Source organism: Carcharhinus amblyrhynchos, chromosome 15 (assembly GCF_965287045.1).
Source record: "Carcharhinus amblyrhynchos chromosome 15, sCarAmb.v2.hapA, whole genome shotgun sequence".
Classification (NCBI taxonomy): domain Eukaryota; kingdom Metazoa; phylum Chordata; class Chondrichthyes; order Carcharhiniformes; family Carcharhinidae; genus Carcharhinus; species Carcharhinus amblyrhynchos.
This window is the reverse complement of record NC_137338.1, coordinates 21,010,407-21,036,394: the sequence shown is the minus strand read 5'-3', so window position 1 is coordinate 21,036,394 and position 25,988 is coordinate 21,010,407. Positions and strand designations below refer to the sequence as shown.

Here is a 25,988-nt window from a genome sequence, read left to right as displayed (position 1 = left end):
ACATCTTTGCTCTGTGGGAGGAAACCAGAGCACCTGGAGGAAACCCACACAGACAGTGACCCAAGTCTGAAATCGAATGCGGGTGCTGTGAGGCAGCAGTGTTAACTACTGTGCGACCATGCCAATGCTAAGTGTTTCCACCATATTCTGTTTTTATCTTCAATTTCCAGCAGCTGTGATAATTTCATGTTTTTCCTACTTAATTCTGAAAGTGCTATTGATTTTTTTTGTCCCCTGCCAGTGGAAACACTGAGGTTTATGAGCACAAGTATGGAGAGACAAGATTGTTCCTATTAAGGTGTATAAATTCATCATTGTGATGGCAAGGCCTGAGAACCTAACAAAGACAAAGATTTTGGCAGGCAAACTACATACTCTGGTGACTTCTCAACTGGGCTACCAGCCAGCAGATTCCCTGGTACAATGAGTCTGCCTTCATTCCACATCTGAGCTGAGAACCACAGGAGGACAATGTCTGGCTTTTCTTTGGATACAGGAAACAGCTTTCACTGAATTGTATCTAAGGCAGAAAGCACCCATAACTGAGAAAACAAATTTTAAGAAAACAAATGAGACCAAATTTAAGACTCTGGAGGCGAATGACAATAAAAATGGACAAAATATATCCAGCTAAAATCACTGTATAAACTGTGCTGGCATTGTCCAGTTCGCTAGTGCAGGATTCAATAATTTGAAACAAATAATTCTCCCCCACATTTTAATTACCAGGTAACAGAAAACAGTCCTGAATAACACAGCTTATTCTGCCCTTATGTTGCTACTGTTCGGAAGATCAATTGGTGTTTCCCTCCCTCCCTATGGAGAAAGCATCCATTTTTTAAACTGAGACACCTCTGAGGAATAGCCTGGGCAACCTTGGAAGAAAAACTTGAATGTTTCTGCTATCCTTTTAAGGTAAAGCAAATTTTTCAAATCAATGTGTTACCACTGAGTATTCAAATATTTTGTCATTTATATCAGATGGAATTTAAGTCCATCACCAAAGGCACTTGGTAATGAAATCAGTGGTGGGCTCTTGAAACTAATCTTATAATCATTGGAACCAAAAAGACAGATTTACTCTCTAATTATACACTCTAAGCCTCATAATGGTCTAAAGAAAACGTTAGTGATGTTGCACAATACGGCAGAATGGGGTCTGTGATTAACGTAAGACTTTGAGCAAGGGATAGGGTTCAAAAGCACAAATGTCTTAACTGCAAGTCAAGATAGTTGTACTTCCTACCTAGGTTTTTTAATAGTGGACATCCCATCTATAGAATTTTGCCAGCTGGCTGTTTATAGCCACTCTGCGAACTGGGAAGTCTTTTCTGTGTGGCAAATGTGGTAGACTGGGCTGCATCTCCGTTCATGCACACTCATACAGCTCATGCCCCAAACTGCAGTGTAGGTGGGCTGCTCCTTCTTTCAGTGGCACCTATCCTAAACTATCTTTATAAATGAAACTGCTATAATCATCAACGTACATATAATCTTGACTGGTGTTAGATTCCAAGGGAGGGTACATTGGATGGATAGGTGGTTTTCTATTTATTAGCAAAACCTTGTGGTATGTCTGCATGCCAATGCTGCCCATTTCCTAACTGTAAGAAAGATGAGCAGAACTTGAAAATCAATAGGGTGTGGTATAAAGGGTTAACAGAACGGCTACGCTAATCCATGAGGTGCATGATAGCGTAGAACTGACATCAAGTAGTCATGTGCTAGGCACTTTAAATGACAGGCAGGCACCTTGAGGGGAGATATGACTTCTCTGCAACCCTCTATGCACATACTACATTTAGTGTAAGTAAATGATCTTTTAATTAAATATCCTGATATTCCTACAGCTCTTCATTAGAATCCAGGATTAGCATATTCCACAACATTGAGCACCTCAGTTTTGCCACTGATGCCCAAGTTTTTCCTGATGTAACTTTTAGGCTGGCTTCTAACTGGAAGAAGTGTGCATGAAGGCTGCTTAAATATGCAAAACTAGATGATCCAATGGTATATAAAGGGACTGCTGGAGAATGCACAAAAATGGTTCGGAAAATTTCTCTTTATGGATTATCTCCCTGGCTATTTTGAAATGCTGCCTTGCACACGCACAAAGGGCTTCCATTCCGAGTCTTTACCTGGGTGGACATTGTAGCTATCTCATGGATTAATCACTGGGCAATGGCTTAGCCATGCGAAGAATCAAGGTGATATTGATAGAGCCACTTTACATCAATCAAGCATGGAAAATCACACCAACAAAGGAATGCGGTCGAGTTCAGGTTAATCGTTCGACTTGTTGCTAGTTCAGCATGACAGGTTATATTATTCTGATGCCCTCCTTCAGCCAGTGAGCTGCTGTGGGATGTCCTTTCGGTGTCCATTGCTCACTGGCGTTATGTTAATAAGGCTAGTAACAAAAAAAACTCACTAAGTTAGTGCTGGTGATTGCGAGGGAGAGGAGTCTGTCTTCTTTCCATAGCAATGGCACCGTATAACCACCTCATCGAGCAGCAGAGGCAGCCTTCAAACCAGTGCCATCTCCCCCCGCTTCCAATTCCTCCTCTCTCACCTCCTGCTCCTCCCCTGTTCAGCTGCTGCAACGCAGGGCCTGACCCTCCTCTGGTGAGCATAGTAACAACCATAATAACTGAAACACTTGAGGATGGTTTTGGAAGGCACCAGCTGTCAGGTCCAAGCACTGGAATTATACCTTCAGAAGTCCCAAAGATTCAATCTAGTAAGTGCTGTTGGCTTGATTCAGAAATTTTGAGGCTGGTGAGGAATCCCAGGCAGGGATGAGGGAGTACGTTGCAAGTTCTGCTCGAAGGACCTCCTGCTCCTACCTTCTATGTTTTTATAGCACTTGGGGTGAATGGGATCAAACGTTATGGGGAAAAAGCAGGAATAGGTTATTGAGTTGGATGATCGGCCATGATTAGAATGAATGGCAGGGCAGGCTCAAAGGGCCAAATGGCCTCTGATCTTCTATGTTTCTATATCCTTTGTGCGAGGTCAAGCAGAACACTGCATCTCCTCCCAGCTCCACCTTCAGAGAAGATATTTCTTTTCTGTATTGCAGGCTATAATCCCTAGGTTTTTGTAAATCAATTTTACAAATGGACAATCCAAACAGGTTGTAGATCCCTTATTCGCATATAAGATCATAAGAAATAGGAGCAGGAGTAGACCAACTAGTCCTTTGAGCCTGCCCCGCCATTCAATAAGATCATGGCTGATCTGTCGTGGCTCAGTTCCACATTCCTGCCCTCTCCCCATAACCCTTAATCCCCTCTCTTATCAAAAACCCATCAACCCGCGTCTTAACAATATTTAGCGAGGTAGCCTCCACCACTTCAACGGGCAGAGAATTCCAGAGATTCACCACCCTTTGAGTGAAGAAGTTCCTCCTCAACTCCGTTCTAAACCGCCCCCCCTTTATCTTGAGGCTGTGCCCCCTAGTCCTACTATCCTTTCTGAGTGGGAAGAGTCTCTCCACCTCTATCCTATCCATCCCATTCATCATCTTATACGTCTCAATGAGATCTCCCCTCATTCTTCTAAACTCTAACGAGTACAAGCCTAATTTATTCAGCCTCTCCTCATAGCTCAAGCCCCTCAACTCCGGCATCAGCCTAGTAAACCTAGGCCATATACGAAGTCCCTCTACTGGTTTCAGGGGTTTTTAAAAATTACTTTCATGCGATGTGGGCACCACTGGCAAGGCCAGCGTTTGTTGTCCACCCCTAATTGGCCTTGATCTTAATGGCTTGTTAGGGCAGTTAAAAGTCAACCACATTGCTGTGGGGTCTGGGGTCACATGTAGGTGTGACCAGGTGGGATTTGAACCCGGTTCCCCAGAGCAGTACCACAGTTCCCTGGATTTTTAGTTCAGTGATATTACCATTATTCCACCCCTTGAAAGTAAAAGACACCTTTTTTGCCCTGATCTGGAACGGATGTCTGGCCTAAAACACATCTGTATCGCATGCCTGCCATACTGCGGCCTCAGTAGTCCCTTGGTTGTACCGGAGAGCAGCTGGATAAATTTGTAGGTCTTTGATTTCCCACACAAATTAATTTCCAGCCTTCTGTGTACCATCAATCAAAGGTGCTCAGAGGAGCAAGACAAGTAACAGTATGGGGAATCATGCACTGGGACTTTGAGAACAGGCTTGACAAGAGATCTATGAATGTTTCACTTGCTTATTATTATCCAAGGACTGCTGTGTAACATGAAAAGCAATGCGTTAAAGTTAAAATCTATTTATTGGTCACAAGTAGGCTTTCATTCACATTGCAATGAATTGCTGCGAAAATCCCTGCGTCGCCACACTCTGGCGCCTGTTCAGGTACACTGAGGGAGAATTTCGCATGGCCAATCCACCTAACCTGCACATCTTTGGACTGTGGGAGGAAACAGGAGCATTCGGAGGAAACCCACATGGACACAGGGAGAATGTGTTAGCTCCACAGAGACAATGACCCAAGCTGGGAATCGAACCTGGGTCTCAAGTGCTGTGAGGCTTCAGTGCTTGAAGAGGGATTAGTGCAGACTCAGCAACCACAGTCATACTTCTAATAAAAATTCTTAATACATTTTATCATGTCCACCACTGCCTTCTAAAATGTACACATGATAATTTAGTCTCCCAGCAGAGTGGCAAAGATAGCATAGCCTCAAACTAATAAATTGAAGCACATTAACTAGGAGGACAGGCAACCAATAACTCAATGTAAGGTCAGGCAGGGCTTTGAGATTATGCCGTTGATGGAGGAAATTTAAGTCCACTCATATTTTCTACCTTCAGATCAATACCATAGTGGCCAAGATAGATTGCTGTGTGTGTGCTGCCTGAAAAGTCTGGATGTACTCAGATTTCATATCTGCCAATCTGTCTGTCTGACACAAACTGAATGCCCTCAGTGCAGGGTCTGACATCATTGCAGAGCCCATAATTAATTTTCATCCGAGAGATACCGTGAGCTGCAAATAAAACATGACTCGAGTCCATCAGAAATGGAAGTCTGCAAAGCTGAATAAAGAATTAGGATTCATGTAGTGATAGCTTTGTACTAAACCTGCCTGCCCATGTTTCCTAGGCGGCGGATTACATACATCAAAATAATTAACACTGCAATAGACTTGCAACAATGAAGTGACAAAAATTTTATTTTCGCTCTTGGTTCACCTTCTTGTGATTCCATCTCTGCTTTGCATCACACTGGAAAAGCTACACAAAAAGTTGAAACATTTTTCTAAAAAGCAAGCGGAATAAAACAAAAAAAAGGTTACATCTGCCTTCCCTAGTTATTATCTGTACAAAATTAGAATTAGAATACAGCACATTTGCCAGCCACTGCTTGTTAGTATTTTGCTGACGATGATATAATTGTCAAACATCCAAGAGCTCCAATTGTCTCCGTGATGAAATGCCTGGTCTTGACAAAACACCTCTCCTCGCCAATTCAGAAAAAGATAAAACATAAGAACTAGGAGCAGGAGTAGGCCATCTGGCCCCTCAAGTCTGCTCCGCCATTCAATAAGATCACGGCTGATCTTTTTGTGGACTCAGCTCCACTTACCCATTCACTCACCATAATCCTTAATTCTTTTACTGTTCAAAGATTTACCCATCCTTGCCTTAAAAATATACAATGAGGGCGCCTCAACTGCTTCATTGGGCAAGGAATTCCACAGATTCACAACCCTTTGTGTGAAGAAGTTCCCTCTGAACTCAGTTCTAAGTCTGCATCCCCTTATTTTGAGGCCATGCCCCTAGTTCCAGTTAAACCCTGCATCCTATTCCTCCAGGACACAGCCCATTAAGAGTGCTCATGCCCTGCTCCAGTGAGCTGCTTAGATCAATGCCAAATTTTAAAATGACACCATGGTTTTTTTCTCTGAATGGGGTTAGCAAAGGCAACATAAGTATCTGGAGGAAAAGCTGTAGCAGTCAGACCTTTGGCTGGAAAATGTACCAAACTATTTATCTAAGCTTTTGCTCTTTAACTGAATGTTTACATGTTCAACTATACTGGTGAATTTGTGAGTGAACGGATCTCAACCAGGGTGCCAGCAAAGGCATCACAACTGGCATCAACATCCCAAGGTTGAGGAGGGAAATATCAATCGGGAATGTCACTTCTGATCAGCATCCAGTAACCCCCGCCTGTTTGGCCACTGAGTCAGGGCCAGATTGAGCTCATTTTTGGTGCTGTGCATGTTCAAATACTTTGCAAGCATTCACAGTCGGCACGGTGGCACAGTGGTTCACACTGCTGCTTCACAGTGCCAGGGACCCAGGTTCGATTCCAGGCTTGGGTCATTGTATGTGCGGAGTTTGCACTTCTCCCCATGTCTGCGTGGGTTTCCTCCAGGTGTTCCAGTTTCCTCCCACATTCTGAAAGATGTGTTGGTTAGGTACATTGACCTGAACAGGCGCCAGACTGTGGCAACTAGAGGAATTTCACAGTAGCTTCATTGCAGTATTAATGTAAGCCTTGCTTGTGACTAATAATTAAACTTTAAAAAAAACAGTCTTTTGGCTACGTGACCAAGAAAAGTAGTGTTGTTATATGTGACAGAAGGAAATTATGGAAAGATGTGGGAAGAACCAAATACCTGAAATAAAGGTAGATAACGTTGGAAATGCAGAGCAAGTAAATCAGCGTCTCAAACAATAAGGACTTTTATTTATTGAGCATCTTTAACATAATAAAACATCTGAAGACAATTCACAGGAGCATTATAAAGGAACCAACCATAAAATAATATTAGACAGGTTGCTTCAACAAAGCAGCCCACCCGATTGGCATCCCATTGACCTCTTTCACTCTCTCTACCACCAACACACAGTGGCAGCAGAGTGTACGATGTACAACATATACTGCAGCAAGTCGTCAAGCCTGCAATGACAGATCTTCCAAATCTGTGACCTCAACCACCTAGCACAAAGGGCAGCAAACACATGTAATCAGCACTGCCTGCAAGTTCCCCTCCAAGCCACACACTGTCTTGTCTAGGAAATATATTATTGCTCCTATACTACTACTGGGTCAAAACCCAGGAATTCCCTTCCTAACAGTGCTCTGGGTGCACCTACATCATACAGACTGTAGTGGTTCAAGAAGGTGGGTCACCACCACCATCCCAAGCGCAACTAGGGATGGACAATGAATGCTGGCTGAACCAGTGACACCCAGATTTGTGAACAAAGGAATAATTTTTAAAAATATCAACGTGGGGATGCTCAAGAGGCCTCGATTAGATGAGCTCAGATAGCTAGGGCTAAGAGACTGGAGAAAACTAGAGGGGCAAAGCCAAGAAGGAATCTGAATGAGAATTTTAAAATCAAGGCTTTGCTTAATTGAGAGAGAATTTAGATCAGTGAGCATTAGTTTGCAATGTGTAGAATGTGGGAAGGTGGCTGGAAATGAGTTGAAATAGTCAAGTCTAGACATTACAAAGGTGTCATTGAGGGTTTCAGTATCAGAGGAGCTGAGGTAGGGTAGAGTCAGCTGATGTTACAAAACTGGAAATAGTTGATCTTAGCAATGGTCTGGATATATGGTTGGAAATTCATCCTGGGATCAACTATCAGCCAGCATAATTAAGGACCCCAGGCACCCCGGACATTCTCTCTTCACCTTCTGCCTTCAGGTGAAAGATACAAATGTCTGAGGTCCTGTACCAACCAACTCAAGAACAACTTCTTCCCTGCTGCCGTCAAACTTTTGAATGGACCTGCCTTGCATTAAGTTGATCTTTCTCTACACCCTAGCTATGACTGTAACACTACTTTCTGCAATTTCTCGTTTCCTTCTCTATGAATTATATGCTTTGTATAATGCGCAAGAAACAATACTTTTCACTATATGCTAATACGTGTGACAGTAATAAATCAAATCAAATAAATATATCAAAACTGCAAACATTGCTGGATTAGCCCTGAACAGTTGCCAGGTAGAGGGATGGAGTCAGTAACTTGGGAATGGAGTTTGGAGTGGGGACTGTGAACAATGTCTTCCCAATACTTGATAGAAAGAAATTTCTGTTCATCCAGTGTGGGATAGGGAACAAGTGATCTGGTAATTCAGTGCAGGAGTCGAGGGAGGTGGTAAAAACAAGGGTAAATTAATGCGGTAAGAATCTGTGTTTATGTAGCACCTTTCATGGCTTGAATGCATCCCAAAGTGATGTCAGAGCCTGAAGTACATTTGAGAGGGGTATGCAGCTCAACTGCAGGCAAATCAACAGCCAATATTTGTACAGCAAGGTCCCACAAGCAACAATAAGATATTTGACCAGAATATCGCTTTTATTCAAATTGCAATTCTAGAGATGCTGGCTGAGATAAATGTTGATCAAGCCTCTGGGAAAACCTCCCAGCTCTCCTTCAAAATGCTACTGAATCTGTTGTATTTACCAAACAGGGCAGGCAATTTTAACATCTTGTCTGAAAGGTGGCACCCCCAACATTACAGCATACCCTTAACAACAGACTGAAGAGCCAGCTAGATTCTTTATTCAAATTTGTGGATTAGGGCTTGAACCCACAACCTTCTAACTCAAATGGAAGAGTACCAAATGGAAGCTGACGACTCCTTATAGACAGATTTTTAGTCAGTAAGGAAATCAAAATTCACGGGGAAAATGCAGATAATTGGAATTGAGGATTATCAGAGCAGTCACGATCTCATTGAATGGGGCAGCAGACACAATGGGCCAAATGGCCTATTTCTGCTCCTACGTCTTATGGCCTTATGTCCTTAGAGCAACTGAAAAGTCACACCTGACAAGTTAACTAATCTTGTTCTTACAGATACTGCTTAACTGGCTATGTGCTTCAACCATTCTTTTTATTTTAGCATTTATGTAGCTGTTAAATGCTCTCTTCAAACATTAACCTTTTCATAAAACATAAAAAAAATCTACACTACACCATTCAAAAAGGGAAAAAAAAATCAATTAAAGAGAGAAGGGCATTGTGTGCTTTTCTTGTGTTCGAGTAGTTCCCGTTTGCTTTTGTGAACAGACCCTTGACCCTTACACCGACAGATGGGAAGCAATCTCCTTTCTCTTTTGCAGCTGTTAAGACAGGAGTTCGGTCAATCTAAACCTCATTCCCAGTGGACCTCAGTTCATAACTCTGTCATTAACAATGCCACAATTAACACTAAAAAGGTAACCTAGTTCACAGAGGTCAAGGACAGTCAATACTTGAAATAGAAAAGTCATTGTAACAGCAGAGACTCCTTTTTAAGTTGAATCCGTTTAGGTCTGAGTAATCATTGGACGATTGCACTATATACCTTTACTAATGCTACAACTAACCCAGGAGTCCTCGTTTTTTTTTCAAGTGAGTGCAAAGTGCGATAATGTTCAATATGCTTTTTTTATTGAAAGGCAGAAAGAGTTATTTATACAGGTTTTCAGAGTACTAGTGATTTATCTAGTAGTAGACACCTGAGCTAGATTTATCCACATTTAATCAGCTACTTTTGGATGTACCTTGGGTACACAATAGAGTAAAATGAAGATTTGAGACCCAATGGTAGTGTGTCATTGCAGAAACGCCTTAGATCTGATGTGGACAGATATTCAGCTTGTTGTCAAACAAGGGGCATGCACACGGTGGGTCGTGCGTGGGCTGCTCTTGGAGGTTCCGGGAGTGGCCTAGTACTTCGTGTCGGTGTGTGTGCTTGATCCTGGACAGGTAGACGGGCACCGCAACAGCTCAGTGACTAGCACTGCTAGCTGTGCAGATACATGGATTTGGGCCTGTGTCTGTGGGAGTTGTGCATTCTCCATGTGGTTGCGTGGGTTTCCTCCGGGTGCTCCGGTTTCCTCCCACACCCCAAAGATGTGCTCTTAGGCTGACTGGTATACCAAATTGACACTATTCTCCCCTGAATCTGGCTAAGTTAGGGGTTCCACTCGCATACACGCAGGGCAGGTTAGGTGTAGGAGGATGCGGCGGCGCGGGCTCGTTGGGCCAAAGGGCCTGTTTCTCGTGCTGGGTTGTTCCTTGTTCTATAACCTCTCCCCCACCACATGTAAAAAGACAGAGAGGTGGGGTTTGCTGCAGGGCTGTACGTTCCTTTAGTTCCACCCTTTGTTTCCTTTACTGGCAGTGGAGACAGCCTAAAGGGAAAGAAGGCAGGTAGGTTTTTGGGGTCGGATAGGGACAGGGCATGTCTCCTTTTCTTCATGTTCTGCCTCTTTTCGTTGGGCCCACACCCAACTCCCGTTGCCCCATGATGCCTTTCCCTTATGTTGTGGCTTGTCTTCTTCTAGTCTTCTGGGCCTTTTCCTTTTATTACTCCTGTTAGTTTTTTCTTGTGCTGCTGATGGATGGGGTGGTAAGGTTTAGGTGGTAGGTGCCAGGCAGAGAGGGAGTTAGAGGCATTTTCATTGCTGAACTGCACTGGAACCAACTAAGTATTTTAATTGTATTAAAGTTTTATGTTTTGTAAGTGTTTGAAAAGTGCTCAAGATTCCATAAGATCTTTCGCACATTATTTAACTTTCTCTGTAGTTAGTTAAAAAGAGTCTGAGTAAAATTTAAAGTTTTTTAAATTTGGTTGGACATGTTTTAAAGCATTGTGGTTGCAGACTGGCTTAAAAAACAATTGGGGTCTCCTGTGGGCCGTTCTAGTTCCTCGGCCTGATCTGTAGACCCACCACATGGACGCCAGACTACAACTCAAAGCAGCCCCCAAGACTTGCCTGCGGGCACCAACACCTCCCTGTCCACAAACACAAGTGGGCTGGTTGACTATGACACTCAAAAATGCTTCCCTCAAAAAACAATAACAGCCATCTGCAGGAAGAGCTCATATGGAAGATGATCAGAGACCAAACCAAACTAAATTACTAGTTATGGCATATGTTGACAAATACACGAATAGGATGGGAATAGAGGGATATGGTCTCCAGAAGGGTAGGGGGTTTTAGTTCAGACGGACAGCACGGTCGGTGCAGGCTTGGAGGGCCAAAGGGCCTGTTCCTGTGCTGTAATTTTCTTTGTTAATATATTACTCTCCAGAATAACTTGCTCATGCAGGCATTCTGCCACCTCACTTCAAATCATTCTCATTTACCCTGTCAGTATTGGAGCCATTTTGCTGAAAATCTTCCTATTCTTTAAAGCTGTCATAGGTCTCCCTCGAGGTCTATTCGAATGGGCTCATTCAGTCTTAGCCTCCTGGTTCCAAGATTTCAGGCATGCACCCTTTGTTAACGCTCCCTTTACCTTTACAGCCTCTGACAAACCTTGTTTCAAATATTTTCTGTTTTTATTTCAGGATATTAGACTGGAGTTTCCAAACAATAGCTTAAATATCCAGCAAGATCAGTTTAACTTTAATTAGAATCCCTCATTCCTAATTCAACTTACTCGAGCAGGGGTAGGGGGGATGATTATGGGAGAAACTTGCAGTAAGACAATGCTGAAGAAAAACATGATAGCATATTTTATACTTCATTAAAAAAATTACACCGCCAATAATACGTAATAAAAAGGACAGCAATATTAAACATTTAGTAAGTGATGAGGCAAAGCTGAAGATTTGAATTACTATTTGTCGAACAGGCCTCAATCTGTTGGCTCAAGAGGCGCACAAACCCATGACTGATCAATGACCTCCTCTGAAATTCCTCCCTTGTACAAGAGTCAATATATTTTTTTCAGGCAGATTTCTTTTTCTATTTCTTATGATGAGGTGGTGGCGGTTATAGATGGGCAATGCCAGGGCATTCCACAGGGTAAATGATGCAATAGGAATTGATAATTAACAGAGAATTTGTTAGACTTAATTAGTTGTCATAATGGGCAGAACAGGGCAGTCAACTGTTGAGAATTAATGCACAAGCACTTTGGGGTGATTTTTTTTCTATTGCAGCTGTTTTGCCCCTTAAGTTATGAGCTTGACATGAAGCTAACTCACATTCCCAGCAACCTTGTTTACCCAACACCAGACAAGACAGCTACACAGCAGAAGCAGCAGCTTAGGAGGAGGTGACTTAAACTGAAACACAAAGATAATAAAAAAAAAGACATTTGGTTGGGAGTGAACTCCAGCTGCTTTCTCCAAACAGCTGCAAGCAGTTACGGAATTCTGAGTTTCAGACATTTATTGAGTTTGTGTGGGTCCAGCTGAATACACTGCAATTAGAGCATCAACAGCTACCTCTGAGAGTCTGGGAGGAGAACCAGCGATTAACTCCTGGGGGTAGAGGAAGAGAATAGGGCACAGCAATAAACAGAACCATAAGACAACAGGGGAAGGATAAGAAGGAGTCAGAGGTGGAGGAGCATTGTGGGGACAATCATGTTGAAGGCATTAGATCAGATATGTTGAGATAATCAAGGAGGGATAGTAGTGCAACAAAAACAGAACATGGTAAATGGTGACAATCATGGTTAAGAAGGGTACTGATAGTGGCTATTAAGAGATCAGGATGTGTAAGTGGCAGAACAAATGTACAGTAGATTGCATTGAGAGCAGTGAATGCAATAGACCCGATTAAAGAAGGTGCATTTGAAGCACTCCTTCACCTAGGCCCTCAGGAACATAGGAATTAGGAGCAGAAGTAGGTAAATTCAGCCTTCGAACCTGCTCTGCCATTCAATCAGATCATAGCTGATCCCTCCCTGGTCTCAAATCCACCTCCCCACCTGCTGCCCAAATCCCTTTATCCTGTTTCTTATTATAAGTATATCTACCTCCTTATTGAAACCATTTAATGATTCAGACCTCACCGCACTATGGGATAGAGACCAAAAGGCAGGTCCAGATTACCGTACTCAAAAGTTTTGCTGAGAAAGATTACTGCCATTCACTGGCAGCATCTTGTTACATCTGTCAGCACTGTAGTATATCACAAATAACAGGAAGATGCACTCTATGAACCCCAATATTCAGGTGCTGGTACAAAATATTTGGCCTGATGCCTGCTGATCAAACACCCGGAGATGTGAAAGGAATAGACATGAATGAAGAAAGTCCAGCTGTATCATAGCAGCTATGCTGCATCCAACACAGTATGTAATTGTGGCTATGGTTACAGCCCAACAACAACTCAGCATAAAAGGATGTGGTGCACCACAAGTACAGTACACTCATCTCTTCAAGCACACATACTGCGCAATCACAATCCATCTTCACACAGATTTTACTTCCTTGGTTAGTTTTAATTGTCTCGCAACTTGATAATTCATTACAACAGAATTGAAAAACAGGAAAAACGACTCTGCTGAGAGTTATTACATCAGTAATAGTAGGACCAGAGTAAGAATGCATTGAAACTGGGACAAAAAATTGCCACAGGAGTTTTGTGATCAAGTCACTTTCCCCTATTTCTCCAATCAGACAATAAATCCTGACACTTAGAGGAAATAACATTGAATTTATTTAAAGAAACAATCATGCTATTTATCCTGTGTGATTTGATCTTCTGAGCATTTTCCGATCATCAACTGCTCGCAAGTTACGGGAGCATAGGAATTAGGAGCAGAGGTGGGCAAATTCAGCCCTTCGAGCCTACTCCACCATTCAATCAGATCATGGCTGATCTCAAATCCACCTCCCCACCCATATTCCTTTATCCCTTTTTTGAAATTAGAAATACATCTATCTCCTTCTTGAAACCTTTAGAGTTATCCGTTTGTGAACAGGATGCAGTGTTTTAATAGTACTGCCTAAACTGCAACCCTGTAAGTGAATACAAGGTCATGCTAGATATCTGACTGGAATGTATATACACTTGAATACACACCTGACTAAAGTCATAGTCTGAACATTTTAAGGATCATCCAGAAAGTTAACAGTGACAACGGTTTGGCAGAAAGTCAAGTACACTCGCAGCATTCACCATCATGTTTACAATGACTGCCTTGTCTCCCAAGATATTGAGTCATTAAGGCATATAGATAATACTACCAAATGTGCATGCCATAATTGATCTCAGCTTGTACATTCCATTAATAAAATGGGTCATATTAAAAATTTGTAGAATATCATTTATAGTGTAATTTATTCTGCAGGCACCACCACAACCCAGCAGGAAGTTCAGTTACTATGGGAATGTCAAGTGCATGTGACAGATCAGCATTTCACCAGAAACATGTGAAGGAGGGCAGTTTAGTCAGAAGGACATTGAATGCAGGCATAGCCTGAACAGTAAGATTACTACCTGGACGGAGGAAAATCTGGAGCTACAGGTCAGGAAATGAGAATCCAAAAGGCAGACATAATTCCAATTCTTTACGTGCAGGCAACTGAATACAAAAGCAAGGAAGAGATACAGAATTTGTACCTGAAAAATGTGTGTAATACTTACATGAAGGATTTTACAGTCATACCAAGGTTAAAGTGGACAGGGAAGATTAAAGGAAACATTTTTAAAATTCTGAAATGTTTCAGGAAACGTAAAGGTTGAAAAGTTCCTTCCAGTGGCTAGCAAATTATCAACAAGAGCAGCATCTGGTAATTATTGTGAGGTGATCAAAGTGAAAATACAAAGGGCTATTAGAACATAGAAAGCTTTGTCACAAAAGACTATTGAGGCAAAGGTTATAATATAACTAAAAAGGGAATTGGGTACCTATTTGAAAAGAACACAAGAGGGTATGGAAAGAGCAGAATACAATAAACATATTTAGTTACCTCCCTTCTGCACTGTCATCTTTATCTTTAGGCCATCAGTTAAGGACATTATTCTTTGGATTCGCTAAAGCTAAAAATACTCTGATTCTTATCATTCCCACCTTTCAACTCATTCGCATCATTCTCTGCCGCATTCTTTCACAGGGATCCATAATCCACACAAGGAGCTGAACTTTCTGCTCAGAGCTATCTGACAAAGAACAAAGAACAACACAGCACGGGAAACAGGCCCCTCGGCCCAACGAGCCCGCGCCGCCGTCCCATTGTCTCAGTGACCTATTCATGATTTTAGTCTACGCCTAATGTGCGAGGATCAGGGAGGTCCAATATAGGGACAATTTGTTACCCAATCAATCAGCCTAAAAGCGCATCTTTGGGATGTGGGAGGAAACCGGAGCACCCGGAGGAAACCCACGCAACCACGGGGAGAACGCGCAAACTCCCACAGACACAGGCCCAAATCCATGTGTCCGCACAGCAACAGAGATAGTCTCTGAGCTGTCATGTTGCCCTCGAGATGGTCCAGTTTAAGCACACTAACGACATGAAGCAATAGGCAACTCCCGAAGCAACATCCAAGAGCAGCCCACTACAACCTGCCGCATGCATGCCCCTTGCTGGTCAACAAGGTGGACTTAAATGCCTGTGGAGACAAAAAATTCATTATTAAACAGGCAAAGACTGTAACATCCCTGAGGCAAAAATGGAATCCCAAGCCTACAATGTTTAGTAAGGCCTGCTATATCCCCCTATATGTAGACCGCTCATGTGGCTGTCTAAGTGACTCTTAAACAACCCTAGCGTGCCTGCTTCCACCACCTTACTCGGCAGTGCATTCCACACCCCCACTACCCTTTGCGTGAAAAACTGCCCTCTAATATTTGTCTTATACCTAGCCCCCCTCACCCTAAGCCCGTGACCCCTCGTTCTATCCATTTCTAATAGCAGAAAAAGCTTACCACCATTTACTCTATCTATCCCCTTCATAATCTTATAAACCTCTATTAGATCCCCCCTCAGCCGACGTCTCTCAAGGGAAAACAGCCCAAGTTTGTTCAATCTTTCCTCGTAAGACAGCCCTTCCATACCAGGCAGCATCCTGCTAAATCTCCTCTGCACTCTCTCCAGGATCTCTACATCCTTCCGGTAGGGAAGGTTGACAAGGGAGTTACATGAAGGTATTGAACACCAAGCTGAAACTTAGAGAAATGGGACCACGAAGTGCTTAGAATGGACAATTAGATCATCTAAAACACAAGTAGAAACCAAGTAAACAAAGACCACAATGTATCATGAGGAATAATTACTTCATATGAGAGGCAGAAAAAGTCAAATAATGATAATTCAAAGTTCTTTTTTGCACTAAATAAATTTGCATTATTTAATTCATCTCAACTGAGAATGTAAATAACATTACAAAAGAAAATCATGCATGCTAAAGATCAAAGCAGCAAATCTTTTGAGCAAAGTGTTTTTGAATTAAGAGCCTACTAAATGAGAAGCCCCCATGCAAAGCATTCGGAAATGATCGAACACATTCCTGGTCTAACAGGTGCAAATAAAGAGAGTTAAAAATGGTCAGAGTTAGTACAGAACATCAATCTTAAAATAGGAGTCTAGTTAGTTATCCGTAGTTAATCTTCTCTATTGTCCTGGCCAACAGTCCTCCCTCAAAAAACTACTTTAAAAATGTCTCAAATTAACCAGTTATTCAATTTGCTCATTGCCGTTCGCGGAAATTGCTGGCATACAATAGATACTGCGTTTGTCTACATAACAGTACTTCAATGCAATGTCAAAAATAACTTGTGTAAAATACCTAGAAGCATTTAATGCAATAAATAAAACACAATAAGGCAGATACTATTCTGACCTCCATATCATATGTATTTAACCTTTCTCATACGTCACGGTGAGCTTTTCTTCCCAACTCGATCTCATGTTGCAAGAATGTTGTTTTCATTTGAAAGCACGATCATGTTTGATCTACCCATCAGCAGTTCCAGTGTAGCCTGCAGCTGACAGCATGCTGCTATCTATCATCTCAGACCCTATTCTGCTATTGAGCCAGCGGATTCCATTAACAAAATGCAAAAATGAAGATACTGTGGGCAACCAGAAGCAAAATTTCTTTGTTTGCAGTTCAGAATCCTGCCATTCTTAACAGTCACTAATTCACTAAACTTCTAATTTAACCAAAACCCTTTAGTTATCTGAAAGAGATCAAATTGGAGATTGTATCATATTTGAGCTGAGAATAGGAGCATCCACAGAACTGGGTTGGCAATAAGTGAGTGAATATCCTGGAAGTTGTTCAAACAGAAGACGGTGAAACATGCATTCCTCATATAATACCTGATTCGTTTGACGTAGAGTACGACACAAGAAACCCTCGGCCAGAGACGTGAGTCCCGCTCATGAACTGAACAGTAGCTTCATTGCTTTCTGTCTCTATAACCTTGTCCCACTGAACTCCAAGTCCACAATATTTACCTGAAAATCAACAAAATATGCATCAACTTTTAAAACAAACCATATGCATGATGTGTCACAGGTTAGATAGAAAACAATCGTTTTGGCAGTTTGCGCTATTGTGATCAGAAACACAACGTGGAAATTCTTTGCTGTTAGCTTGCACTGATCAAAGTCTGGTGTTCAGGCCAAAGAGCTGCCCATCAAGATCATGGGAAAGCACGCAAGTACCTATCAGTCAGGAGGTCATTAACCATCCCGTCCTAACTTTTTAACCCTATATTCCTAAAGGAATTAGGGCGGCACGGTGGCACAGTGGTTAGCAATGCTACCTCAGAGTGCCAGAGATCTGGGTTTGATTCCCAGCTTGGGTCACTGTTTGTGTGGAATTTGCACGTTCTCCCCGTGTCTGCGTGGATTTTGCACATTCTCCCCGTGGCTGTGTGGATTTCCGCTGGGTGCTCCAGTTTCCTCCCACAGTCCTTAAGCAGCTGATTAAGTGCATTGATCTGAACAGCTGGAGAGTGGTGACTACGGGAATTTCACAATAACTTCATTGCAGCGTAAATGTAAGCCTTGCTTGTGACTAATAAGTAAACTCTACTTTTAACTTTACTTCTTTCTGCAGTACGCTTCTCCATCCCTTTGAGTTGCCATTAGGTATCTCATTCAAGAAACCATTCTAAAAGTGTGAGCCCTGACAGAATGTTGGCAGAGTGTTTAATTAAAGAGCAGACTCCAATTCAGGATTTGCTTGAAAACTACTTTTTGAGCAGAGGTCACTAGGCCTGTGGTTCCCAACAGGTGTGCCTTGAAGACCCTCCCCAACCCTCCCTGTGTGCCATGAAAAGAGACTCAAAATTCATGCAATTAAACTAAAACTGATCTTCGTCAGTGGTTCGCATCTCCAAGACCTGATGAACCTAAGGCCTCCTTAGGGTAGGGTAGATAGGATTAAGGAAGTGAATGGGTGGCTCAGGGATTGGTGTGGGAGGAATGGGTTTGAATTTATGGGGCATTAGCATCAGTATTGGGGTAGGTGGGACCTGTTCGGCCGGGATGGGGTCGGTCTGAACCGTGCTGGGACCAGAGTGCTGGCGAATAGAGTAAAGAGGACTGCAGATAGGGCTTTAAACTAATTAGGGAGGGGGAGGGTGCGAGGGTAGGTGACATTACGGGGTCTACAGTTGAGGAGAGGGTACAGGTAAGGGAAGAGGCCAAGGATGTCCCAATAATAGAGGGAGTAGGGGGCGTGAGTATGGTTGGTGGCGTTACGGCAAATAGGGTCCAGGTGAAGGCTGGGATGAAGGCACTTTACCTGAATGCACAAAGCATTCGGAATAAAGTGGATGAGCTGGTGGCGCAGATCGGCACAAATGGACATGATCTGGTGGCCATTACAGAGACGTGGCTGCAAGGTGACAGGGACTGGGAGCTGAATGTCCAGGGTATCAAGTGTTTAGGAAGGATAGGCAGGAGGGAAAAGGGGGAGGTGTAGCTCTGCTGATTAAGGATAGCATCAGGGTGGTAGCAAGGGATGATATTGGAGCCAAGGAGCAGAAAGCAGAATCGTTGTGGGTAGAGATTAGGAACAGCAAAGGGAGGAAGACGCTGGTGGGTGTCGTCTATAGGCCCCCGAATAATGATCTGGAGGTGGGGCGGGCTGTTAACGCGCAAATAAGTGCGGCGTGTAGGAATGGGACGGCTGTAGTTATGGGGGATTTCAATCTACATATAGATTGGTCGACCCATGTTGGATGCGGTGGGCTCGAGGAGGAGTTCTTGGAATGCTGTCGGGATAGTTTCCTGGAACAGTGTGTGTTGGAGCCGACGAGGGAGCGAGCTATCTTGGATCTGGTGTTATGTAATGAGGCGGGTAGAATTAGGGACCTTGCGGTGAAGGAACCTCTTGGGGAGAGTGATCGTTGTATGGTGGAGTTTCTGGTGCAGATGGAGGAGGAGAAAGTGGGTACCCGGACGCGCGTCCTTTGTTTGAACAGAGGGGAGTACGGTAGGATGAGAGAGGAATTGGCGAATGTGGACTGGGGGAGCGCGTTGGAAGGTAGGTCTGCTGAGGAGCAGTGGAGGATCTTTAAGGAGATCTTTCTTGGTGCTCAGCAGAAATTTATTCCGATGGTCAAAAAGGACCGTAGGAGGAGAGGTAATAAGCCGTGGATAACGAAGGAGGTGAAGGAAAGGGTTAAATTAAAAGCGGAGGCGTTTGGAGTAGCTAAGAGTAGTGGGCAAGAAGAGGATTGGGAAAGGTTTAAATGTCAACAAAGATTGACAAAGAAGATGATAAAGAAGGGTAGGAGAAACTACGAAGCTGGGCTAGCGCTTAATATAAAAAAGGATAGCAAGAGTTTTTATAAATATATAAAAAGGAAGAGGCTGGCTAGGGTGAACGTTGGTCCCTTAGAGGATGAGACGGGGGACTTAGTGGTAGGGGATGGGGATATGGCTGAGGTCCTGAATAACTTTTTTGTTTCTGTCTTCACGGAGGAGGACGTGAATAATTTGCCCGGTGTTAGAGATGGAAAGGTGGTCGGACTGGAGGGTCTCGATGACATTACTGTTACTAGAGAGGAGGTGCTCAACAGACTGGAGGGACTGATTGTGTACAAGTCGCCAGGACCGGATGGAATGCATCCGAGGGTTCTGAAAGAAATGGCGGAGGTGATAGTGGATGCCTTGGTGGTTATTTTCCAGACGTCGCTGGATTCCGGGGAAGTGTCAGAAGATTGGAAAGCGGCTAATGTTACGCCGTTGTTTAAGAAGGGTGCCAGGCAAAAGTCAGGGAAATTATAGGCCGGTTAGTTTAACATCTGTTGTAGGTAAAATGTTAGAATCCGTCATCAAGGAGAAAATAGCGAGGCATCTTGAGACGAATTGCTTGATAGAGCAGACGCAGCATGGTTTCGTTAAAGGGAAGTCGTGTCTGACAAATTTACTGGAGTTCTATGAGGATGTGTCTAGGGCGGTGGATAGAGGAGAGTCGGTGGATGTGGTCTTTCTTGATTTTCAGAAAGCGTTTGACAAGGTACCTCACAAGAGGTTATTGCAGAAGGTCAGGGGACATGGAGTTGGGGGTAGGGTGTTAGTGTGGATAGAGGATTGGTTGTCAAATAGGAGGCAGAGTGGGGGTCAATGGGTGCTATTCGGATTGGCGGATGGTGACTAGTGGAGTGCCCCAGGGGTCGGTGCTGGGGCCTCAGCTATTTACCATTTATATAGATGATCTGGAGGAGGGAACCAAGTGTAGGGTGTCGAAATTTGCTGATGACACCAAAATTGGTGGAAAGGCAAATTGTGCGGAGGGTGTGGAGAGTCTGCAGAAGAATCTAGATAGGCTGGGTGAATGGGCCAGGAAATGGCAAATGGAATTTAATGTTGGCAAGTGCGAGGTGATCCACTTTGGTAGGAAGGATTATTATTTGCGTGGCGAAAAACTGCAGCAGGTGACGGTGCAGAGGGACCTTGGGGTCCTTGTGCATGAGTCGCAAAAACCCAGCTTGCAGGTGCAGCAGGTGGTCAGGAAGGCAAATGGGATGCTGGCCTTCATAGCGAGGGGGATTGAATATAAAAGTAGGGAGGTCTTGCTGCGGCTGCATAGGGCATTGGTGAGGCCGCAGCTGGAGTACTGTGTGCAGTTTTGGGCGCCGTACTTACGCAAGGATATTTTGGCCTTGGAGGGAGTGCAGAGGAGGTTTACTAGGCTGATGCCGGAGTTGAGGGGGTTGAGCTATGAGGAGAGGCTGAATAAACTAGGCTTGTACTCGTTAGAGTTTAGAAGAATGAGGGGAGATCTCATTGAGACATATAAGATGATGAATGGGATGGATAGGATAGAGGTGGAGAGACTCTTCCTACTCAGAAAGGATAGTAGGACTAGGGGGCACAGCCTCAAGATAAAGGGGGGGGCGGTTTAGAACGGAGTTGAGGAGGAACTTCTTCACTCAAAGGGTGGTGAATCTCTGGAATTCTCTGCCCGTTGAAGTGGTGGAGGCTACCTCGCTAAATATTTTTAAGACGCGGGTTGATGGGTTTTTGATAAGAGAGGGGATTAAGGGTTATGGGGAGAGGGCGGGAAAGTGGAACTGAGCCACGACAGATCAGCCATGATCTTATTGAATGGCGGGGCAGGCTCGAAGGGCTAGATGGCCTACTCCTGCTCCTATTTCTTATATTCTTATGTTCTCCAACACATATGCTGGTCGGGAAAGATCTGCATGTGCGAGGTTTAGACATCTTTTATGTTGGGTAGGTCAATGTGCATGACCAACGGGACTTGGAGCTAAAACCAAAGGCCCCATCCTTTATAATTACATTACCGCTTTTTTCTCATTCTTCTTTTTTCTACTCGAGGTAATAGTACTCAAAATAGGACTGCACGGTGGCACAGTGGTTAGCACTGCAGCCTCACAGCTCCAGGGACCTGGGTTCGATTCCCGACTTGGATCACTGTCTGTGTGGGGTCTGCACGTTCTCCCTGTGTTTGTGTGGGTTTCCTCTGGGTGCTCCGGTTTCCTCCCACAGTCCAAAAATGTGCGGGTTAGGTACATTGGCCATGATAAATTGCCCCTAATGTCCCAGGAAGTGTAGGTTAGAGAGGTTAGCAGGGTAAATATGTGGGGTTACGGGGATAGGGTCTAGATGGGATTGTCATCGGTGTTGACCCAATGGGCTGAATGGCCTCCTTCTGCACTGTCGGGATTCAATATTCTATATTCACATAAAAGCAAAATACTGCTGGAAACCTGACATAAGAAGAAAAAATTCTGGATAAACTCAAGATAATCTGGCAACGTCTGTGGAGAGAAACAACCAACATTCATGCTGACGACCATTTCAAAATATTAACTCTTGTATGAATTAAGTAAATTATTTGAGAACTGTGTTTTTAACAAAATCTCAGATTAAAGATCCCCTAGGAAATAGTGACCATAACAGAGCAGAATTTAGCATTAATTTGAAAGTGAGAAACTTGGGTCAGAAACAACTGTGCTCTACTTAAATAGACCAGGATTATGTTTACTCTGTCCTCATTTAAATCACTTTTCAAACAAAAAATGCTTCCTGTGATGTTTTAAACTACTTCACTCAAAAATCAAACAATTTAATCTGCTGTCCAAAGTTTTATTTAGGATTCAGATCCTTATTTAGCAACAAATTCCCTTAAATAGTCAAAGAAGAGTGGACTGACCAAGTGTGCCAGCCAGCTCCCAGGAGAACTTTGAACCAGATTTCAGCATGTAAAAGAAGCATCAAAAAATTCTTAGCATCTTAACATCTCCTTAAAACATTGGCCCATTAACCACATCGCTCCTTTGAAACCAACAGCAACTTCTACAGCCTGCACAGGTTGCTAAATACAGAAATCTAGAGGTTTTGGAAGTGATTCTGTGCTTCTCTATACAGTGCGCTACTGCACTCTCTACAGATTGCAGTCAGAAATAATTGAACTCCCTCTGTTATACTCCCTCTTTGATACTGCAGTATCAAATCCATTCCCCAGCCCCAATCTCTCTGCTAAGGATACGTCTTGTTAATGAGGTGTAACTAGCTTTTTAATGGCATTCTAGTCATAACTGTTGCTGAAGATCCGCTCTGGCCTGTGAAAACTAAGTTTATGACTGTGCAATATCAATTGTTTTCCATTCTGATAATGGTCCATTCTTTTTTAGTTTTCTTAAGTTTATGATATTTCAGCTTCTACTCCGCATGCCCTTATCATTCATTTCACTTCTCTGTAAAATATAATAGAAGTGATAGACAATCAGAGCATTTTACATCTTGGTTTGCTATCCATGAGAATTCAATGCGATTGGCTGTTTCCCTTGTTCAATGACATCACTGTTGCCGGACACCTGGAGGTCCCTGTATCTTGAGGCCCAATTCAAGCTAACATCAGGAAAGAGGAATTCCACACCATGGAGATTACTAGATCTTTGCAGGCAGCTTTTGAAAGGTCAGGAATGAGTTAATTAATTAATTGTACTGATGGAATAACCAAACTTTATTGTAATAGGCTATGTGTTAAGTTTAAGTTTATTAGTGTCACAAGTAGGCTTACATTAACACTGCAATGAAGTTACTGTGAAAAATTCCTAGTTGCTATTCTCCGATGCCTGTTTGGGTAACACTGAGGAAGAATTTAGCATGGACAATGCATCTAACCAGCACATCTTTCGGACTGTGGGAGGAAATCGGAGCAGCCGGAGGAAACCCACACAGACATGGGGAGAACGTGAGAACACATTGAACTAGGGTTGATCCTGATAATAAAGCTAAGTTTACTTATTGGTGTCACAGTAGGTTTAACACTGCGATTAAGTTACTGTGAAAATCCCCTAGCCGCCACACACTGGCAGCTGAACGGGTATACTGAGGGAGAATTTAGCATGGTCAATGCACCTAACCAGCAAGTCTTTCAGACTGTGGGAGAAAACGAGAGCAACAGGAGGAAACCCACACAGACACAAGGAGAACGAGCAGACTCTGCACAGACAGTGACTCAAGCCAGGAATCAAACCCGGGTCCCTAGCAGTGTGAAGCAGCAGTGCTAACCACTGTGCCACCATGCCACCCTGCTAAAAAAGCTAAATGCAAATGAATTATAACGACCATCACCTTCTAAAGAGTTAAAACAAGTTAATGGCTCGATCCACTTTTCCAACTTAGATTCCTGGTCTGTTTTACAGCAGCACTGCAGTGAATTATTCAATTTTTTAAAATAAATAAAAGATCTTGCTTGCCTCGACCTTAATGCTGAACATAACTGATAACATCAGTGCTGGAATCAGAAGCTCTGCTTTTTGGAAAGGAGTTTGATGAGACAAGGTTCCTGCATGCAACGCACACTTGATAAATACCATTCTGAATTCAAAGGAATGCAGTATGGAATTCCCACATTTTTCAAAGAAAGCCTGGGATGCATGGTATTCAATTTTTACACCATCAGGCAAGCATTTTAAAGGAGCAAATGGAAGGGATGTATGAGAATCCATTCTTCTGTGCTAACGTTCCCTCTTAAACTGAAGGCTGACATAATTAATCAGTTATACTGCACACTTTGTGCCAAGGAGAACTCCGGGGAGTGCAAACTAAGTATTGCAATTTGGATGTAAAGTCAGTCAAGGCATGCTTAGGACAATGCTATGAGGTCACCTCAAGGGGGTCGGATAATGGCCAACCATTGTTTTGTAACACTTGGCTGACATTCCACTCTGTTCAGGCAATCTACTGTTCCATTCCCTCTATCATCCCACTAAGCCAAGACCTTTGAAGATCCCAGTTGTAGCCTTCTGTCTACTTCTCTGCTACACTCGGTGCTCTAGTCAACATGAAGGGGCAGGGAGGAGAAATAAAGACCGCCACACCCCTCAGATCAAGATACCTTGCACCTTGAAGCCAAAGCCCTCTTTGTAATTAAAAATCAAGAATACTACACATATGGAAGAGTATGACACCTTTGCACAGATTTTAATATTAGAGTAGGAATAATTATGAAATCTTATTGTAGACATACTTAATACATTCTCAAACTCCTTTATTGGTTAATTTAGTGATGATATTAATCCCTTCTTTTAATAAATGGTTAGCTCATCCATTGATACAGAATTGGAGAATTTAATGAGATTTCAAATTCGTAAGGATAATCATGCTCACAGTTAATTTCCATCCTCCTAAAAGGCTTCACTTAGTCCCAGAGTGAAACTGTTCAGACTTTCTAATCATGCAGCAGTACGTACTCAATATGCACCAGATACTGAATGGCATTCTAACATTATCTGACAATTAATACAAATTACTTACCAATTTCACTTCGGTCTGGACCAATCCCATTATACAGTCGCAAGTAACTCAAGTGACAAGAGGTAGAGCCTTCAATATCAAAGTCCCCAAATTTAAAAATAATCCTCTGACTGGGCTGCACCCGTATCTCCCACTCACAAACAGTGTTATTGGGGTAGGTTTGGGGATAATTTATTGATGCAAAGGTTCCACTCTCTGGGCCAAGAACAGTATGTCCACAACCATCACCTGAAATAGAATAATAAATACTTTTAAAAAGCTGTAATGAGCAAATTACAAAAAAAATGCCACGCAATGCGACATATGCTTTGCAAGAATATTTTTAATTTTTTAGGAATTGAGTTATACCAGCGTGTGCGTCATGATGGCACCTCACTGAATTCTTGGTCAGCATTGCAGTGTAAAGAAAATCCAGTGACTGTTCCGCAGCCTTGAACTGTTCTGAACATATTTATCAACCTTTGCTCAGTGGTAGCATTTTTGTCCACTCTTGTCAATTGAATGGGTTGGTTTTCTTTGAGTGTGTGACAAACGAACTCAATAGGGATGAGGTTGTAGCTGTAGTGTACTTGTAAGGTCTTTGAGCCACAGCAGGAGGACACTTAGCTCATCATGCACTTGCTCATTTTTTTGCGAGTGTCTCATCTGGTCCCACTTTGCTGTCCTTTTCCCATAGCCTTGTCATTATTCTCTGTCAGATAATTATAGGAACATAAGAACTAGGAGCAGGAGTAGGCCATTGGCCCCTCGAGCCTGCTCTGCCATTCAATAAGATCATGGCTGATCTGTTCAATGGACTCAGCTTCACTTATCCGCCCGCTCACCTTAATTCCCTAAATTCAAAAATTTATCTATCCTTGCCTTAAAAAGATTCAATAAGGTAGTCTCAACTGCTTCACTGGGTAGGGAATTCCACAGATTCACAACCCTTTGTGTGAAGAAGTTCCTCCTCAACTCAGTCCTAAATCTGCTTCCTCTTATTTTGAGGCTATGCTCCCTAGTTCTAGTTTCATCCGCCAGTAGAAACA

At 43.0% G+C, this 25,988-nt stretch overlaps 1 protein-coding gene across 1 annotated transcript in view; it reads right to left on the bottom strand.

Moving 5' to 3' along the window:
• The window catches only part of dcbld2 (discoidin, CUB and LCCL domain containing 2), a 100,291-nt gene that overhangs the window by 51,712 nt on the left and 22,591 nt on the right, over positions 1-25,988 (bottom strand). Inside the window, exons 2-3 of the mRNA XM_080203554.1 lie at positions 24,961-25,188; positions 17,029-17,166 (exon numbers count right to left, since the gene is read on the bottom strand). Of these exons, the coding sequence (XP_080059680.1) occupies positions 17,029-17,166; positions 24,961-25,188 (366 nt within the window). The remainder of the gene's footprint in view (positions 1-17,028; positions 17,167-24,960; positions 25,189-25,988) is intronic.